Source organism: Schistocerca nitens, chromosome 1, assembly GCF_023898315.1.
Source record: "Schistocerca nitens isolate TAMUIC-IGC-003100 chromosome 1, iqSchNite1.1, whole genome shotgun sequence".
In the NCBI taxonomy this organism is placed as follows: Eukaryota; Metazoa; Arthropoda; class Insecta; order Orthoptera; family Acrididae; genus Schistocerca; species Schistocerca nitens.
This window is the reverse complement of record NC_064614.1, coordinates 306,538,811-306,561,073: the sequence shown is the minus strand read 5'-3', so window position 1 is coordinate 306,561,073 and position 22,263 is coordinate 306,538,811. Positions and strand designations below refer to the sequence as shown.

At 38.8% G+C, this 22,263-nt stretch overlaps 1 protein-coding gene across 5 annotated transcripts in view; it reads right to left on the bottom strand.

Annotated features, from left to right (window-relative positions):
• The window catches only part of LOC126248480 (neurofilament heavy polypeptide), an 80,290-nt gene that overhangs the window by 36,663 nt on the left and 21,364 nt on the right, over positions 1-22,263 (bottom strand). For all 5 annotated transcript variants that reach the window (XM_049949511.1, XM_049949501.1, XM_049949528.1 and 2 more), the window contains one exon: positions 15,893-15,973. In XM_049949511.1, coding sequence (XP_049805468.1) covers positions 15,893-15,973 — 81 coding nt within the window. The remainder of the gene's footprint in view (positions 1-15,892; positions 15,974-22,263) is intronic.

Below are 22,263 nucleotides of genomic sequence, written 5' to 3'. Positions count from 1 at the left end.
CAAATGTCATTTGTTTTGTAACCGAACTCCTACAAAACATTATCTGACAGAGCTTAAAATGTTTGTAGTCAACTGTTGTTCTGTCTCAGCATTAGTTGCATATGATTTGAAGTATCATAGAGGAACCTTACAATTCAAAGTCGAAATCACACAATAATGTTACTATGAACAGTTTCTTGCTCAAGAGAGCGATCCAGTTCCTTATACAATGCAGCAGTACTTACTGTACCATGTGCCATTTGCTTTCAGTAATCACTTTATGCCAACTATTTTTTTATCGATGTATAAAACATCTGTCCTCACCAAGAATTCAACAAAATCTGGTACTTATTTTATGACAGTTAAATATTTCAAATAAAATATTGGAAATTACTTCTGCTTTCAGGAACAATTCTGTTATTTCAGTTTCATACCACATTCTCCCTATTTTGACATTGCAAGACTGAAAACATTACAAGGATTCAATGATATCGCACGAAGTAGAGCTCTATAACCTGCACAAAAATAAAAAATTTGTTAGTTTGCTTATATAAAGAAAATACAATTACACAATGGAAAATCCGGGATAGAATGTAACAATATTATGAAAATGAAAGTAGCTATTCACCGTACAGTGGAAACGCTGAGTCACAGACAGGCACAACAAAGACTGTGACAATAGAAGCTTTCAGTCATCATGGCCTTTGTCAAAACAGACGACACCGACGCACATGCATGCGCACACGACTGCAGCCTCTAGCAGCTGCCTGAGCGAGAGAGAGAGAGAGAGAGAGAGAGAGAGAGAGAGTGTTTTTGGTGAAGGCCTCATTGGCTGAAAGCTTATAGTGTGACAAGTCTTTTTGTTGTGCCTATCTGTGACTCAGTGTGTCTACTATATGGTGAGTAGCAACTTTCCTTTTCATAATATTGTGAAAATACAAGTACTATTAACAAAGTTTTATCTGTCAATGAAACTAACATTGGAGAAACTGAAGTGTTCTTGTCAGTTTACAATGGATTTGTGCCATGTTACCCCAGTAGTAATGGCACTAATGAGTTTGGATACTTTTTCCTTTGTGAAAGGTTAAAATCTTTTCTTATTCTTATACTGTAAAAGAATACTTCATGCAATTTAGCAGATGCAATTTTGACACTGGATTTCACTGGATGCATTATTGTAGTACAAAAAATTTATAAGAGGTTACAAAATATAACATCACACCATTCCCCTGTAAATCATAACAGACAGATTGATTCCGTAAGTAGCAATCAAATGTCGGTCATTGCGCCAGTTTTCTCAAATCAAATGGAGTACAATAGGTTTGAGAGTTTAACTTCCCATGACAGGATAGGAAATCTGTTTGCAGCTAATTCACAGAAACTCCCCAACAGAAAATCTGAGTCACACATACAGGGTTTTGCAACTTGCTCCTGCTTAGACCCAGTGTTTACAGTTTGACAAACCCACTTAAGCATCTGTACAGCAAGTTAGTGGGCAAACATCTGAACATTCAAAATGTTTATGGCTTGACTAACTCAATGACTTCTACATACCAACAAGCAAAAGCAATGAGATTGTGTGTAAACTCTGTGCAAGAAGGTACAAATACTTGTAGCTGTGAGGCTGGTCTCTGCAGAGGCATCATTTTAAGCAATTTGAAGAAAATCAATCACAAATTAATATGAGTTCATTTTGATATGAAAATAAGCCTTGTCTCTGTATCATTTGAGAGAGTATCAGTACACGGCAAAGAGGGATACTATATGTAATCTTTTTACAAAATATATAGCAACTGACTCTTCTGAGAAATGTGCTATTAAAAAGATACTTTCATGGGGGCCAACTGGAAAAGAAAAAATTAACTGCAAGGAAATTATAAACCCATAGCTACTAGAGACTAGGAACGTAAGCTAACAATTATAAAATATGCAAATAGATGCTTGTATTTAGAAGGCTTTTCAATCACTATAAATTGCAACTTTCATGTGGAGTTGCTGCTTCTTCCATCACATCCTTTCTGATCAAGAATTTACAAATGACAGGAAGTTCAAATTTATTTCTTCATTAATACTTAACCAAGCTAACTGTTGCCCAGCAGATCAAATCCCCAGGGCACATATAAATTTTTAAGTCATTATCTGGCACAGATGGTAAAGAACCTGATCTGGCTCAATGCCTTGTCACAATTGGTACCTGGGGCACGAAAATAGTGCCAATGCTGCAGAAGGCAGGGGGCCGCTTGTACTATATTTCTATATTGAGCCTGACTGTAATTAAGCATGCAAACAGCACTATATGGCAGCATCCGAAGCGTCATTCTACAAGCCTTTCAATACAGACCTGTAACATGTAACCTCTGCCACTCCATGGTGTCCTAGCACTGACTGAAGGAGAACTGACCGTTTCTGAGACCCCACCAAATAGTGAGGGCAAATAACCACATCGCCAGCTACGATGACATTATGTTCGGCTCACATACGACTTTCAGAAGCCTCACTCTCCCTGTCTCTTGTCATCTGTCTGTATCTATGATTCCGACAATGACCATTTTCAGGATAACTTGGATGGTATATCATAGTGCGCTGCCTGCTGACAAGAAAACACATCGCCTTTGAGATCACAGCCAATCAGCTGTAATGGAACTTCACCGCAGCAAGCAGCCACTGCTATTGGGTCACCTCCATGACTGAAGATTTAGACAAAACTGGATGTTACCCTCACAATGGGCTGTACTATGTTGACTACTACCTACAACCTGTCAGGCGAGCCACTTGAGTACCGCCTTCCTGGCTATATACTGTGTTGCTAATTTGGGTCCTGGGCTTAGAACATGACTCCCATCATCCATGATATGCTGCTGGCACCCACTAAAATGCACATCTGTCTTAGAGAGCAAAGGTGCAAGCCGTATGTGTCATTGGCGCGTCATGGTGAGCCTATACCTATAGACTCCTGCTCCAGCTACCTTCACGACATCGCCGTTGGGGCCTGACTTACATCAAGGCCACAAACTACAAAGCACAATGTCCACAGCCTTCCTGCACTCTAGACTGCAAATCTTCATGCCTACTGCCCCACTGGGGTAGACAACTGACACTGAAAGATCGTAAGTAACAAATATGTTTCCAGACAACACTGTTTCACTAAGCCTCAGTCTACAACAGCGACTTACATCAACACCCAAGCTAAGCCTCCTGAACCAGTAGTATCATAACCACATCAGCTCAGTCTCCACTAAAAATCCTAACACGAGGAGCAACTTATGTAATTATATGGATATTTTATACACAATACATTGGCACTTTGGGAGTGGGAGAGGATGATTACTGGGAGCAAATGTAAGGGTTCTACATAACCATTCAAACATTCCATTCACTTTTGAGAAATGTGCTCTTATGGCTTATCTTAAATTTGGCGAGTATGCTTAAACTGCTTACACTGAGTGAAATAACCACAGAAATCAATGTGGGACACACACATTGTGGCGAAATATAGCATCACTGGGCTATGCACCAGATAATTGGTTCAAGTGCTATTGTTAACAGCATGACATTACTTGCAGTGCTTCTCCTGGGCTTGTGACCATTATTAGTTGGACCCTAGATGACAGGAAAAATAGGCCTACTCAGATGAGTCACGATTTCAGTTGCTAAGACTGATGGTGGGTTTCAAGTGCGGCACAGACCTCACAAAGCCATGGACCCAAGTTGTCAACAAGGCACTGTGCAAGCTGGCAGTGGCACCATAAATGTGTGGGCTGTGCCTACTTGGAATGGACTGGGTCCTCTCGTCCGACTGAACTGATCATTGACTGTAAATGGTTATGTTCAGCTACTTTGAGAAGCCATTCATGGCCTTCTGTTCCCAAACAGTGATGGAATTTTTATGGTTGACAATGGGCCATGTCACCGGGCCAGAACCGTTTGTGACTAATTTGAAGAACATTCTGGACAATTCAAGCGAATTATCTGCTACTCAGATAGCCACATGTGAATCTCCTCTTAACATTTATTGGACACAAGGCTGTTGTTACATTATCATCTCTCTTTGACAAAGCTAATACATCAAATATTTATGTCAAAGAAATTTGATAGTGTACTAGGGAACTCTGTCAAATCTCACCTTTCATCAAACAAATGTCATCAAATCTAGAACCTTAGATTTGATCATAAGCTGTTTGTCTTCTGGGTCACTGCCATGTGAAATTTAACTGCTTGGAGTGCTGGCACCACTACAACTGTGACATCTGTAGCATTTGTAAAAAAAGCTGCAAAATTAAGTTGGTGTGTTCCTTCAGCTCTTTTTAATAACCTTGCTTCAAGTGGGGTTGGGGGAGGGGGGGTGTAGGCAAGGGACACAGAGCATGCCATTAATTGTGTGGTGATGGGAAGGTGGGACACTACAGGCAACTCCCAATCCACTAACATATCTATGACCAACCATCTATACATTGGGGAAACATCCAGGCAGTTTTTCAGCAAGCTGGAATACGAAATACTTCACAATAAATTTTTTATTAGCTCTACACTCTACTTTGTCAATTATTGAATTCTTGATGCCACTTCATCTGTTTTGTACTTTTTATTAATTTTGTGGGTGTTGGAATCAAGAATTCTATTAATTGAATTATTCAAAATTAAAAAAGTTCTTATTGCCCATACAGTGTATAAACATTTATTTACCTTCAGATATACCTCCTCCGGTAGTTTATAGATAGCTTCATACATTTCTAGAATTATTTTGGTTACTGTGCACTGTGATATTCTAGTGCTGTACTATCTGCTAAAATAGCTCTTTCCTGTAGCAAGAAATTGCAGTGTTATGGTGAGCCTGTCTTCAGCACATGTCGCATTTCTCAAGTGAGTATCCTTTTTTTATATGAGGAACCGCTTTATTGAGCAAATACTGAAATGCACTCTCACTCATTCTTAAATAACTTATGTAAGACTTGACAACATCCACTTGCAGCTCTCTGAACAAATTTTCTGAATGCTTTTATTATCTCGACATGAAATCCACAGTTTCACCAAAGTATGTTTCCTTTCTATTCTGCTGCAACTGTGGTACAAATAACTGCAGCACGTAGTAAATTATTTTTGTCAGCCATGTTGAACTTTGATGAAAATATGAAAGATCTTTGTCAAAGAAATTTGAGGAATATTTGATGACATTGCCTTGTAAAAGAAATATGATAAGTGTAATAACTGCCTAACCAAGAGGTCTGCTCATGCACAAAATCCTGTACAATCAACACTTTTGCAATTACAGATGGCTATAGAGGCAACATGGCTCAATATTTCTGCACAGGACTTCACTGACTTGTTGAATCCATACCATGTCAAGTTGTTGCACTATGCCGGGCAAATGGAGGATCAACACTGTATTAGGAGGTATTCCATGGCTTGCCAGCTTAGTGTGTTAGAATCCTTAAAGCCATCCTGAATCTCAAAGTACTTCCCTACTGTAGCATTAACACAATGGCAAAAAGATAAAAGTACTCTAGATTCTTATTAAACAGAAAGAACATTGTGTCAATGCTTCAAAGTTAAAACTGTGCCAGAACAGATGCCCAATATGGATAACATTTTGTGTGCAACTAACTTCAAATTCTGATAAATTTTCAAACAGAATTCCCATTCTGTCATATCTCTCACATATGGTTGGTCGGGGACTGAGGAACTCAACAGCAAGGTCATCTGCCCCTCAGTCAAGAGAGAATTCGTCGGGAATTGGTGCACTCAATGACCTTATTGAATTATGAAACTATGTACGAGTGGTAAAATCAAGGCCTTGAAAGCAATGTTGATGCTAGAGCTGAGAAAATTTTTTAAGACAAGTGAAAATACATGAGTCAAGCTAATACTAAGTCAGTGCAGACTAAGGGTCTACCACAGCTCATCTGTGGCGAGATATAGCCCACCTGTTTCTCACACCCTCCAACCTGATTAAGAATGGAGATGTAAGTAGCTTCTAGATAGGATTTTCATAACAGAAAAATGAGAAGGCTAAAATTGTGATGGGTATCACTTGGACCAACAAAAATAAAATGAAGTAAGAGAAATAACTGCCAATAGGTGTGTGGGGCCAGGAGAATGTCTCCCTGGGCTCTGCAACAACAGTGGCCATCCATCCCACAGCTGTCCCACCCCAATCCACTGCAGCCAATTTTAAAGAAGAGAACAGCACTCACTAGGCATCAGAGCACTGCCCCTAAAACAAGAAATAGCATGTGGCATAAAAAGAGGCTAACCACATCTGAAGGTGATGGGAGGAAAGTAGGCTTTACCAAGGTGGCTAACAAAAGAGGTAGGTTGAGACCAATAAGTGGCAAAAGACACCTCACCCCCAACCACCATGCCCCTGACCCAAAATCCACCCTCATGAGGCTAGGAGAGTAAGCTTGCCTGAGAGATACACTCAGGTGGTGCAACTTGTTTAAAACTGCCAGCAAATAGTACATATCAAGGATTTAAGTCATGCCTGACACACAAACTTTTTTCACATGTATTAATAGTGTCAATATTTTTTTCTTTTTTAAAAAACACTAAAGATGATCTGCTCTTCCCAAATACTTCCCTTGTCCTAATCACATCACTTAGAGCAGAACCTGGGGCGTGACTGCCATCACATTAAACTTTTATGATCAAAGTTAAGAAAACTTATTTAGGAAAGAATAATAATTTTCAACTACTTTATGACTGCAATAACTTTGGAGTAGACAAAGCATGCTGAGTGCACTTCTGCATTGAAGTTACTTTTTACTCACTTTTACCAAACTGCAATTGTCATTTCCGAGCATTTTGGAAGTATGTAATACATTTGGACCTCAAAATGTAACACACATTTTTGGTGTAATTTTCATCTTTTTTGGCAAAATTTGCATCTAAATTTTTTGTTTATAAATGACTGGACTCTCAAATTTACCAAGTGGTCACATTTTGTGCCTGAAAAACCTTTGTTCTTTGAAACAAAGAAGAATAAGCAGTTATTTGGGAGCTTTAAGACTTGAGTATACAAAAATTTCAAAAGCGTTTTCTGAAATGATCTTTGCTTGTTTTCTTCTTTTAGCTCTCCAAATCTTTCAACAAATGACTGCTTCTGCTAAGCAGCAGCACAATTTTCACATCTCTGGTTAAGGTGTTTCAAGACAATATCTTTCTAAAACCAGTTCACAAAACCTGCAGAGTAATTATTTCAACCTTTCATGAAAACACACATCGTGTGACCCATACCTGTGACAATGCTACAGACAGAACCGACAAGGAACTTTGGGTAGAAATACAACACAAAATAACCAGAGTTGCCACAAGTTCCCCAAGTGAAATTCCCTGATTTCCAGACAAGTTTTAGCATTTTCCTCTGACAAATTTTGACATCTCAAAGATAAGTTAATATGCAAGCTGATAATCTTGCCTTTGCAGCTATGGTACAAGAAACAATAGTGCAAATGACCAAATACCTAAAAAAGTTGCAAGCAGATGGTGTTTCCTGATCATCCTTTTCATAATATTGTTAATGGTATGTAAGGTTCATGAAGACCACTGATATTTTATTTCAATAAAATAAAACATTTCATGCCAAAAATACAGATTTCCTTCGAGTCGCAAGACACATTGATAATACCTCCACCGATTCCAGAAGTAACCCCAGAAAAAGTAGGCCCCTTCAAAGAAGTGTATAAGGTGGGGAAGAATTGTATAACCAACACTGTAGGTAACTGGAATAAAATGTTAGTTCTACTATGTTCATTATTGTCGGTTATTACCCACTGTGTTACACCTATTATTTTACTGATATTGTGCGATTTTTCTTTCGAGAAATATATAAGTACATAGTGTACAAACCGCCAGCAACTGAACTACCACCATACTTTAACATATGAACTACTATCGAAGTGCCAAAATGTACCAGAACATATAAAATGCCTATAAAACTCCACTGTGCAACATACTTGTGGTGAGACTGTTGCAATTCTTGATATCCATCGCCCCATGGTCTCTGGCCTGCTCAGGAGCACTGTGGATCTGAGTCCATGAATAAACCATGAAAATCTGCTGCATTTGCCACTCACTGACAGAACCAGGCAGTGGGCAGATCAGTGAGACTAGATCCAACCAGCACGGCATGCACATTAGTGGGAACCGAATGGCTTCAGATAGACAGGCCTGATCCATTACAGATACTGGCAGAAATGGCCTGAGGTTTTGGTCCGTGACACAAATCCACTCGTGTAGCCAGTTATTCACGAGTCACAGACTGAGTGTTGTTGAAATGAGACCGCAGTGATCAAGCCATGCAACAGGTAATTTGCTCAATACTCTGAGAATAAGCATCATAAAAAGATGATTGCCGAGCTGCAGGCAGGCACATAGAAAAAGCTCTCACAACTAAATTTTCAGCCATAGCTTTTGTCGGAAAATGAAAGCGCACACACATTCACACAATCACTCACATACAACTCATGTAAACATGACCGTCAGTCTCGGGCGGCAGAGTCTACTATCTCTGAGAATCGTATCCAAACAAACCACTCCTCATGCCTTCCTGCCTCTCATGGTCAGCTGCTAGGCTAGTGGTATGAAGTGGTGGCAGCAGCACGGGCTGCAACCTGAGGAGAGTAGTAGGAAGGGGAAGCAGTAGTAATGAGGGAGTAGGAACGTGGTGCACGCATCCAGCGACGATGCATAACACCTCAGTAAACAAACCGTTTCATCTGAGAAAGACTTTTTCAGTCTCTCTCTCTCTCTCTCTCTCTCTCTCTCTCTCTCTCTCTCTCCCCCCCCCCCTCCCCCTCCAAGTTTCCCCAACTTGTTTGAAATTCGCTGATTTCCAGAACCTGTGGCAATGCTGATAACTGTTTGCAAGTGGAGAAAGACTTTTGGTATGGTTGAAATATGTTAATAGATTCAGTTTTCTGGATGCACTAATGTGGACATTATAAATTGATAGTAGGCTGTGAACATAAATAAACGACAATTTTGACTGTCAAAAGGAAGAGAAGCTGTGAATAAAAACAAGCCCCTCGTAAGACTGTTATAAGCTTTATGCTAACAAGGTCGGTCTCTCTCTCTCTCTCTCTCTCACGCACGCACGCACACACGCACACACACACACACACACACACACGACACACACACACACACACACACACGCGCGCGCGCCTGCAGTCTGGCAGCTGAAGCCACACACTGTGTGTGTGTGTGTGTGTGTGTGTGTGTGTGTGTGTGTGTGTGTCGAAGGCCTTGTTGCCCGAGAGCTTATTTTGTAACAGTCTTTTTGTTGTGCTTATCTGTGACTCAGCATCTTTGCTGTATGGTGAGTAGGAACCAGCCTCTTCATAATGTTACATTCCATCCTATACATGTTCTGCATTTCTGTAAAGTGTAAATTAACACATGGTGTCTGTTGTTCTGGTGGTCTTGATTGAATTCCAATGGATCAGAATTAGTTTTCTCAACAATATTGTTTGTTTATTTTTGAGGAGGAGGAGCAATGCACAGTGCAAAGTATTCAGTAACAGCTACTGCAGAACTGTTTAATGATGTTGGCAGTGTCATAAATTCAAGCCTGACCTACACCGGTATCTGAAACAACTGTAGCTCAACACCTGCCACCCGAAACTGCCACTTTAAAGTGTCCACATTACACCAATGCTTGAAGCTTAGTTAACGCACAAATTTACAAGTTTCTTTGTTCAAAGGTGCTGATTCCCACCACTGAACGCCCACAATCTGCAAGACACCAGAGCATTGAGCACACTGATACATTGTTGTGTTTGTGCCATTTTTATTTTGCAAAAATCTTCTTATGCACAGTATCTTTAGAAAGTGGGCTTCTACTGGATTTAAATACCAGTAACTGAGAACAGTACATATTTGGTATTTATGTGCAGAAAATAAAGCTATTATAGAACTGTATCTGATAAAATAGTTCATCTGTATACAGCTAACTATGAAATAGCATTTGTTAAATAATTTTGTATTTCCACTTTTAAGCCAAAATTCACATCTATAGTCACAATTATCACAAATCGTAAATGTTTGAGGTCCTTAATAACATATAAACATGTCATCAATATTTTCAAATTTGTGCTTACTTTGATGTCTTCGTTTCACATTATCGCCATTTCATTTACCTTGGTTTCATTACCAAGAGCAGTTATTTTGGAGGTCCTCAGGATTAAGTTAAAGTGAGTTTGAAAACACTGTCACATGAGCATGATCCATTGTTGTAGCACGTGCATTTTCTAAGAGAAACACACATTTGTACAGTAGCTACATCCTTCAATCTAATGTTTCCGAAACAATGCATGTAAAATTTTCATTCAAACTGATCCTACAATAAAGCTGAAATATTGCTTTATGACTTTTCTTCTTGCTAAAAATTGCTCATATCATCATACAACGTGGAAACAAACTTTTTGGAACAAATGTTAATGTTTTCGAATCTTGGCATTTGAAGAAAACGTTTTAGCTTCAATTCGCTCAGTAGGTTATGACATAGTATAGGCCTCTGATGCTGCAAAAACTGATCTCACTCAAATCCACCAGGAATCAAAATATGCTAATTAATTTCACTTTTCATTTGATGAATCTTTTTTTCTGAAGTATTGTGAATCTTATGCAAGGACTGACATTTTAGTGGAGAGTGACCAAGACAAACGTGAGCTGACCCTTTCTGCAGTTTCCACTGGTTTATCAACAGCAGATCCTGAAGCCTTTGAGGATAACAGAGCAGCAAGTTTCTTGTGAACATCATTCTGCCATATTGGACACTATTTTGTGAGCTTAATTTAGTTGCTCTTGCTTTACAAAGAGCATGCAAGCCATTTTTGTAAAACTGTTTTTGCATAAGGGTTGCTTTCACAAGAATTCATACTGTGTGAAGAGGAAAGCTTCCCAACAGAATCAAATCATTTAATCTGTAAGCAGAGCATAGACTCAACAAAATTTGCTGATCATGTTTGAATACACTGAATAGCTTTTTCTCCATCTATTACGAGATGATCTGATGCTACCCTGAATTGCCGAAACACTCCGCACTTAAGTGATAAGCCACGACCAACATCTGGGCTGCTCATAATTAGACAGCCCCATGCTTCAACATCTATGTTGCCCAGTAAACAAAACTTTTTAAAAAATTGCAGGTTTGGCATTGAGTTGGCAGCACATCGCCCACTGTGTTCTTGGACTCCAAGTGACTAATTTCTTAGTTACGCGTGCGCGCCCACACACACACACACACACACACACACACACACACACACACACACACACACACAGTTTTTTTTCTATTTGTTGGTTTCAACCACCAACAATTATCACCTTATCTCCTATACTAAATTGCCACCAACAAAATATGAGTGTGTAATAGAATCAACAACAGGTGAGTAGCCATCTTTTTTTTCCCAGTCATCTAATTTCTTGGTCATGATAACCATTGGTATATGCTTGACAGTATTTTCAAGTTCATTTTTTGAGCCTTACACAGAGTCTATGACACAAACAAAACCTTTCTTAACACTTTACAGACTAGCACCATAGCTCCTACACTGCACAGATAATACTCCAATAAATTCAGCGATATAGGATCTATATTGGCCACTTCTCAATTTAGTAAATATATTCCAAAGTTGTCTTACATCTGTACAGAAATACCTCTCTGATACTTTACTACCACCAAGAACACAGATGCCATCACTTTTCATCATATTGGCAGAAAATGAAAACAGACAACACTGTGGTGTAAGTTTTTTGGTGTTCACATTAACCTTTGTTTCCATATGACCCACCTTACAATGTCATAAGCAGTGCTAACATGTATGTTTTCTGCTACAAACTTTGTATTTATTTTCATAAGTGCCTTACAATACATTCCTGAGAAAAAGAAACTGGCTATCTAGAGATCTAATTGCCCAGAAGCTGAAAGAAACTCAGTTTCCCAGAGAAGACCATTTGCTGTCTGGATTGGAGGACACTAGGAATTTATTTCTTTTGACAATGAAAGAAGCTGACCTTACACAATTTCAATGTCAGAATAAAATTAGGAATGATAGAGAAGATTAACCCAGCCTATATTTTGAATTACAATAACAAAAAGGCTGGTGTAGGCCACAGCTAGCAGCCGTGGGCTACCACGATTTTGAGAGGAAGCAAATAAAGTGGTCGAAGAAAACGTTTTTTCACATTTTCATGGTGATTGTAAATTCATACGTTTTATATAGAAGTCAAAGTCTACTAGCAAAACTTTTGTCGAATTTGCCACTGAACTGGCAGTGGCTTTGATGAACGAAGGAAACCTTGTTGATCAATTCCCACTCTAAATAGTTGACATGTAAACAGACTCACAAGCAGAGGTCCCCTGTGGTGGGATCAACTTCTTGAAACCATGTATATGGTTATGTAGGTTAAGAACCTAGGTATCACATACTGCAATTGTTCACTCTGGTGAACCCTGAAGTACCTGACAGAAAAAAGGGAAAAATCTGAAGTATGCATGATGCTACATAGCATTAAGAGAGTTGTATTAGATACACATAAAGGGCTTCCCATTCAGAAGGTTGTGGATTCAGATCTCGTCAGCTACATTTTTTTATTTTTATTTTTACTGTTAAATCTATATCTGAATGACTGATAACTTGTTTGGTTAATTCATTTAAATGTAATTTTTTTATTTCCATTCCTTTGTCACATATTAATCATAGTAACTTCATTTGATCATTTTTCTTCCTACCACTCTTCTTTGAGTTTAAATCTTTGTTCATATGTTTTTATTAATTTTAAGTACTAATTTTCATTTATTTTCTTTGGTTGCAACATCCTATTTTTTTCATTCAGGTTATTGCATTCATTATATCTATTCCCCCATATTGCTTGATTTTTATTTTACTTATAAACTCTTCTTTCAGTCAAATTTCCACCTTTGTCCATAGTGCAACAGGAATTTACACTATATTTTAAATGAATGACAATTACTACACAAAAAACCTTGCATATCTTTTAATAAAAAATACATTTTTCACACCATTGCACAGTCAATATATATATATATATATATATATATATATATATATATATATATATATATATATATATAAATTACTATTTTGTTTTTTAAATGATACCAGAATTTTCAAGTAACTGAATATTGTTATACATAAATTCACAATCACTAACATTCCAAGTGGAAAAGAATGATATAAAGGAAAAAATGAGATGAAAAACTTCTTACATTCATTAAAATTATGTAACGAAGGAATATATATAAAAATTACATTTAAAACAATTACTTGAATAAAAATGATCAAAGTCTTTTCAATAAAGATCTAAAAAATAATAAAAATGTAATGCCTATGTCGACATATGAACTCTCAACTTCCTGCATGTAAAGCCCTTAACCTATACATTACACCATGTTCTACATAAAACATATTTTTTAACGCTATTAATCATCATGCAAAATGCCAAGACTTTTTCGTCAATTATACGCAAGGAAGAATCCACCAGGATAAATGGCTGCAGGGTGTGATCACTTGGGATCTTAACCTACATCACCATTTACTAGGCTTCAAAAAGTCAATCTCATCACCAAGGACCTTCTTGTTAGAGAAAACATTTTCCTAGCTGGAGAAATGTCAAATTTTCCTCTGAAAGCCAAAAATGTCGGCAAGTAGCTGGGAGATACCAGGTACTATTGTGAATAAGGTGAAGCAGGATTTCATTTTCCAAAACACTTCAAAATTTTTCCTACAGCAAATTTAACTTGAGTAACTTTTAATAAAAACTACATTTTCAAATAGTCTGTAACAATATTCTGAGAAGGAATGTTGCTACTCATCATATAGTGGAGATGCTGTGTCGCAGATAGGCACAACAAAAAGATTTTCACACTTAAAGCTTTCGGCCAATAGCATTTATCACCACATACACAAACTGCAGTCTCAGGCAACTGAAACCACACTGGATTTTCTATTGTTTGATTTTAAAATAGTTTTATTGTCAGCACAAATAACTAATTCTCAATCTCTATTTAGGAAATTAATGTCCTACAAAAAAGATCCTGGTTTCAAATGCAATAAACAGGTGAAGTGGAATGATCTTATGGCATTGATGGCCAGTTGTCCCCCACCTAACATAAGTTCTGTGCAGTAGAACCTGCTACACAAATTCTGGAAAACTGTTAAAAGTCTTACTATGAACACACATGTTCTTTCCAATGAACCAAAAATGAACAGGAGGTTTTTTATCAGATACAGTTCTATAATAGCTTTACTTTCTGCACATAAATACCAAATATGTACTGTCCTCAGTTACTGGTATTTAAATCTAGAAGCAGCCCACTTTCTAAAGATAATGTGCATAAGAACATTTTTGCAAAATAAAAATGGCACAAATGCAACAATGTATCAGTGTGCTCGATGCTCTGGTGTCTTGCAGACTGTGGGCGTTCAGTGGTGGGAATCAGCACAAATTTGATAAAAATTTTGATAGCATGTTTACATGCTAATAACTTTTACAGCAATGACAAATGTCTGGCGAAGTACAGTGGAAGTAACTTCTGAGAAACTTCTGAAGGGCATTTGGTATACTTAAATTCCTGCAGTCACAAATGCTTGAGAATTATTGCGACAGATTTCCCCTCATTCGGTGTGTAGCACAAAAATGGTAAATGCTTCATTGCAGAAATTTTGACACTTTAGTATAAAATGTTACACCTCTAACCCAAATAACCCACAAACATGAAAACAGCTTCAATTTTTGGTCCCCTTAGATGTGGCCAAAACTGACAAATAGCTCACCAAGATTTTGCAACCCTAGGCATTTTGTAGCTTAAGCTTACGTTTTAAATTTTGCACAGATCTGTTATATTTTATGACAAACATTCACGAAAAAATTTCAGTATATTTCAAAACCAGGTGGTGCTGATTCCTAAACTTCATATGTCATGGAATGATCTTTAAATGCCTTTATTTCAATTTCCCAAAAAACTGGTACCACTGACTTTCTGTGCCACATTTACCAGTTACAATTAAATTTATTTAACTAAAACCACCAGAAATAACCTTGACATTTAAATATGGCACCAATAAGCTTCTTGAACCAACATATGGTTTTCTCCTCACCCCATCACCGAAAACAATTTTTCCCACACTCCCACCAACAATATCTCACACCTCTGTTCAATCCACTTCCGCGCGCGCGCGCGCGCGCGCGTGCGCGCGTGCGTGCGTGCGTGCGTTCGTGCGTGTGTGTGTGTGTGTGAGGGGCGGGGGGCATGTATTTCATGAATGCAATGCAGGAAATCTCATTCCCTCCATATGAGGGCTTCCTCTGCTTCTGTGTGTGCAACTAACTGAATTTTACTTACAGAAAATTAACACTTGCATATCTGTAAGTACACACTTTCAGTAACAATCTGTCTTCCAGTACTATCAGCATCCAGTGTCAAAAGAGTTTTAGAATCTTGCTACCCTCATGATTTCAGTTATTTCCTGCTAGTAAATACAATAGAACATTAATGTACTTTTCAAGTTATTTCAATTAGTATACTTCACAACACACAAATACACAAAGTTAGGACAGAAGAAAATAGATACCATATGTATATTTCAGTAACATCAGACTTTCAAATGTGGATGATCAGAAATTTTTAAGCAGTGTTGTGCTGAAGTTTTCCCCAATTAACTGTTCTGTATCCAACAGAGAGGGATCTTCTTGATAAATCTCATAACAAACAATGATGTTACTTTGTTCGCAGAGCTACCCTCAAATTCGTTAATTCAGTAAAATTGAACTCAAGTGCTTCAAAAGTAAGAAAATATACCTCGATAACAAGTGTGAAATCATGTTAAGTCTGTATAACTGAATGCCTTAAAATTCTGTACAGTTTTGATTAACTGATTGTAACACAAACCTGTGGATAGCCATCACTCCTCATTCGTTTTCTTTCAGGTGATCTATGATGATCTCTACCTGAGTAACCACCAGGGCCTTCCTGCAAAGAGAAGCATACAACCACCAACATTTGTAAGTAAATGATTGCAGAAACATAATATTAAAAAAACAGTGTTCCTTCATAATTTGTTAGAGAGATGTTCAAATTACCTTTGTTATTAATCTGAAAGAAGAAACTTTTTATTTCAAATTGTGCCATTTGCATATAATGCAGGCTTCTTGCTAAATTTTAACTTTTATAGTAATTGGACTGGAAAAATCTTGTGACTACCACAATAAGAAAAGCAATATGTTAATATAATTTAGTGAACTGAGTCACATGTAGTAATTTCTTATTCACACTCCATCTTGCTGAACCTCATTAGTCACAGTATAATTTAGCTACTGCTGATGACAATAGTTTATTTAGTTCCTATGGAAACATTCTATTTAAAAAATAATGATAGCTCAACACCTGAAAACCACATGCACATCAAAACTCAACCTTTCCTTACAAAAAAAATCTTATAGTTGACAGCTTATTGGAAAGCCCTTATTCTTCTCTTTCTAGAAATGTTTTACTTGATCTGAGGACTTCACGTTTATGATTCTTTCCAAAACGAAGCATTATAGTTTTGTAGCCCAAAATTTTTTTGCTTCCGTGAATCAATACTTTTCATAAAATAACCTGTTACTTTGGTTATTATTACAATGAGAAATTTTCATTTTCTAGAAAATTCTTGGCAAACTTTGGGAATCCCCATGCATGTGAAAGTGTCACTCATAAAATAGCACCTATTATTTCGCAATTTTCTGATTGTACAACTTTTGGTGAGAAATTATATTTGTATTTTTCCACTTCTCTATCTTTTGGTTAATATCTACAACGTAACAGCCTTTTTTTATCTTTACTACCCCCACCCTTCATTCATCGCTGCTAAACCACAAGCACAAGCTACTGTCTGAACATGGCACCATGCTCTTGAGCTTAGGAATTTAATTTGTCACAATACCCTCTTAACAACACACTAGTGCTGGAAACTAAAATACTACTTATAACAAAAGCATCTGTTTATTCCGCCAATCATGATATACATACTAGATCCACAGCCTTCACAGAAATGGACAGGTTTTTATTTTACGTCACCTGTAAAATCACAAAACGATATTTGTATTCGAAGGAAGCACCCAGAATAATCACTCCAAAATGAAAGAAACAGCTTCCAAGAGTTTGGTCAAAGACATGTTTCAATTTGCCAACTTTCATACACTGGTGTGCAAAACTTAAGACAAAAGCAACTTTTGCATGGTTTATCAGTGCCAACTAAAATAGCATGATCTGAAACTTGGACCATACATAGAAATAATTGCTACAGTATAGTACAAAATGTAAAATTTACACAATGAGACAAACAGAAATGGCACTTTTATTCAAGGACAATAATTACACTCGTCATCTGAGTCAAGATGAACCCCTAAGCATTACAAAAAATGAGAGATGGTTCTTAACCCTTTCGCTGTCAGAAGTTCTTTTGCATTCCATGCTGAGGCAGCTTTCGTTATGGATGTAGGATATAGGCCATAAACACCTACGTCATAAATTAAAATGGTCAATTACCAAATGAATTTGAAGGCAATAATACTCTAGAGCCTAATCAACTGGAGTAGAAGGATAGCTAAAAACCAAGCCCTTATCCTCTGAGGAGGTTGATCAAAAGGTTGAAAATAAAATTTGCTTTGCCATATTACACAAGTAAAACACCATCTATAGCTCGTGCTGTAGCTGCTGAACATAATTCAGATTGCAAACATACCTTAAAATGTAGTTATAAAATCAGCACTAGGTCAAAAAATGGCGCACTGCCAATCATTGGTTGCAATACACACAGAGTAGTGAGGGGTCTTCACTTAAATGACGGTGACTGAAATGACAGTATCCAATACGTAGCCATTACAGCATCTCTTCACGACAACAGGGGCAGGAGGAAGTTGTCCAAGTTGTTGGGAGGTGTTTAATTTCTCGGAGTTTCTTCCCATATAGAAAAGACCAGTGTTTGTGCCAGAGTAACAATGTTCCTATGTGCAGCAACAGATGTCATCTGAAGGAATCTAATAGCTAAATGACAAGATAGTCCGACTGCAGTCTTTGCACCAGCATCATTCCCCAACACTTCTTTGTGAACAGAGATCCACAACAACATCATGTTGGCTCCATCATCAGCAAGCAAGTGGAAGCATTCTTGGATTTGTTTTACCAAGGGGCAGTATGTATATATAACACAGAAGCTCTGGAGGGCACGAAATGAATCTGGACATAATACACAATCAAGAAGTCAGTGTTGTTACATGTACCAGGTGGTCTGATAGAAGACAGAAACCTCTGCAGTAAAAATAGAGCACTGTTCTAGAAGCCAGTATCTAAAATGTTTGTTGCCAGTGACAGCAGCATCTGCATAGATACTCTTACTGGTCTTGTGTAGAAAGCACCAATAGCCAAATGTATGCCTCAATGGCAGTGTAAAATGAAAGTTGTGCAGAATAGGAAATGGGACATCTTTAGTCCATTTAGATCAGACAATGGATTGGTATAAAATGAGAATTTTCCAGTTTGCCCCTATGAAGTAGTGTAGGATATTCAGAGATCAGGTACAGTGTGCTGCTAGACAAGATTATGTGGGAAGACCAACAGAGTTTCCTACCGAGTGTGAGCCTTAAGAATTTCATGGTTTCAACAAACTGAAGAGCAACAAGACAGAGATAGAAGGTTGGTTGAAGAAACTCCTGATACCACCAGACATTCAGAATGACCATTGTATCTGTGGGAAAGTTGAAGCTGTTGTCAATGCTCCAAGAGTACAGTCAAGACATTGTTGAAGTCGTCACTTAGGTCAACGCGTCCGTTGAGCGCAGCAGTAGATTGTAAAGACATCGACGAAGAGAGCCTGAGAGGCCCTGTGGGAGACGATCCATTATAGGGTTAACTGCTATGGCAAATAGGGCTACACTCACTCATCACAGAGTCCTCAGGCACCCTGTTCTGAATGAAAGTGTTCAAAAAAGCTGAAACCTCACTTACTGTGAAAACAGTCTTCAAAATTCAAAATGGGGCAGGCAGCCTTGGAAGCCCCACATGCACACAGTATGGAGGATGCCTGTCCTCCAGCAGGTATCTTAAGCCTTCTCCAAATCAAAAAGCGTAGCTACAGTCTAGCATTTAAACAGAAAATTTTTCATAGTATGGGTTGACACGGTGACGAGATGTACTGCAAAATGTTGCTTAAAAATCCACTTGTGTATTTGTTGGCGAACTCTAAGACAAGTCACCATACCAGCTAACCACTGATCTTGCATACCATCACCTTGAAGACACTGCTGGTAAAGGAAATTGGACGGCAGCTGGACGGAAGAGCTTTGTCCATACCTCGTATGGGTATGGGGATCACAGTGGTTTCACACCAACATCTGGGAAACACGCCATCTGTTCTGATGCGATTATATGTATGAAGGAGAAAGTGCTTGGCATCAAGAAAGAGGTGCTGCAACAACTAAATGTGAATATCGTCTGGTCCTGGAGCAGAGGACCGTGACAAGGTGAGAGCACGTTCGAGCTCCTCATAGTGCAAGTGGCACTGTAGCAGTCACGATTCTGAGAGGGGAAAGTTATCTCTCAAAGCCTCTCTTCTCTTTTCAAGATATGAAGGCTGGATAATAACGGGCGCAGCTTGAGATCTCTGAAGTATCAACCCAAGGTGCCAGAGATATCGACAGCATCGACAAGGACACTGTTCACCAGGAATTGGGAGATGTACCTTGTTTCCATCAATTTGACATAGGTTACCCCAAATAATGGAAGTGGGAGAAATTGGTTAAAAGAATTAGTAAAAGAAATCCCACTTTCTTTTTGCTATCTCCAATAATGCAACGACACTTTGCACACAACTGTTTATAACAAATACAGTTGTGGGATGGTGTTAGAGACGTTTCTGCACATGAAGCACATTGCACAATCCTTCAGACCACCATGGGACTGGGACATGTCACAGTAGGAGAAAGTTTTGGGTAATGGAACATTCTGCAGCAGTAAGGATAACATTCGTCAGGTACTCTAGCTGATCATACTGTTGTGGAAATTTCGTCAAAGGTTGCCAGTGAAGAATAGAGCCTCCAGTCAGCTATAGAAAGCTGCCAGTTGATCTTGCACACATATGGGACGTGAGTTAGTAGGCGAATTATACACGGGAAATGGTCACTCGATGTGTCTGAGAAGACAGACCACTCTTTATGATGGCAGCTGTGCATTACAGAATGAGAGATCCAGATGTGAGAAAGTGTGCATGGAATCTCAAGGAAATGGGCATCCACAAGTGTTGAGAGAAATGAGTGTAAACTGGTTCAGAATATCGGGGGAGGGCCTCTCGTGCATGTTCTCAAAGAGCCCCAAATGGGATAGTGGGAATAGCAAAAAGGGTTGAGGGAGTTGCGCAGTAAGTTGCAGTAGTCTGCACTGGTGAGACCAGACGATGCACGTATGAAGATATTACGAAGACAAAAGCTGTAAATGAGGAGAAAAAGCCGGATGTCAACAGCTTGTAGCTGGGTGTTCAATGAAATTGTTTTGCTATGAATGTCGTCCCAAATGAGCATCACAACTCCATGAGCTGGAGTTCTTCCCTCAGAACAGGAATAGAAATGTACCGGAGTGAAATGTAGGAGGTCAAAGCATACTTCAGGGCATAATTTCTAACTGGGCAATGTAATCACAAAGCAGCTGTTAAGTCTGCCCTGTGTGATCTCATGCCATGATCGTACCACTGGAGAACAGCCATATTAGCTGACAGGACGTATTTCTCCTATAAGGGGCAATTACTTCAGCAGCTGCTGAGTGCCAGATTTCGGGTACACCACTACAGGGTTCTGAGGTTAGAGGATCGTCTTCCATTATTTCTTCAGGGATACCATTAACATCCCTGGGTCAGTTAGCTAGCACCAGGTAGGAAAATTGTTGGTGATTTGCACTGGTAAAAGGGAAGTCAGCCGGACAGAAATTTCATAAGGTGTCATTGTTTGTTCAACTTCTTAGTACCTGTAAGTCTGTATGATTTGCTACCTAAGTGCACAAAAAGTCATCTCTGGAGAATTCCTTCTTACATTTATGTTCTGGTAGCATCACAAGTGACTTCACCACTGTGGATAAATGGATTTTTGTGTGCTGAAAAACTTACTGTAGTGGGCAGAGGTGAGAATGTCACCTTAGCACTGGGCAATTTCACCACTGTGGCACTGAACTGAACTCACAGGTATGTGTGGCCATATTTTTTGTGGGAACTGATGCAGCAACAGTACAGAAGTATGCAAGGCTTTCGACCGGCTAACATTTTGTGAGCAACATTGAGGGGTAACTTTCCCTTCACCCAGATCTCCTGGGCTCGCTCATCTAGTTCCACTGGGTATTAGCAGAATGAAGCAGCACGGCTCTCTGTGCAGTTGATGCAGAGGGGAGAAGGAAGCGGACAATCACTCCAATGAACACCCTTGCCACAAATTACACATTTGGCTGTATTTTACAGAACATGCAAGTATGGTTACAACACTGACACTGGAAGCAACATATTGGGTTCCGTATGGAGGGTCTGACGGTGACTTCATACAATGCCTTTATCTTCGATAGGAGCTGCTACATTCAATTAAACATTAAGAGAAGGGTGTGGATAGACACAAATTCTGCATCACCACTCTTCATAACCCAACAGACTGCGGTTACACACTGATCAAAGTGATAATGTTGTATATATATATCTCTCTCTCTCTGTCGTAGCATCAAGCAGCTGAGTGTATGACGCCACATGAAGAATTCAGTGTTCGATAAGCCTCTACCTGAACAGGCCATCTGTGGCGGAGTGGAGCTTTAAGCAGCTTTTGGGATTGCAAGGCACTGCGTCTGCAGAAGCAACGTTCCATTGCATAGGTGAGTGCAGGACTTGTGGGCCTGCAATTATACCCATACCTTTCTGAATGACAAACCAGTACACTGTAGGGAGGTTCTGACCACCTCCTGTACATGACACACGAAATAGAGAGCAACTGGAAGATTCTTCGTTATCTTTGTCCTCATTCCATTTCTGTTTATTACATGGAAGTTGCGTTGGTGGAGCTGATGTAGCAATCTCATTTTAATCCCCATGAATGCCAGTATCTCTGATGGTGTACTCCTTTCTTTTGCTGGACCCCACAGAGCACAGTGCACACAACTTAGCTGATTGTTCACACCTCTCGAACTCCAGACAGAGCAACTAATAAGCAATCAGGAAAGTAACAGCTCATGCAATCAGTCCAACACAGCCCAGCCTATAC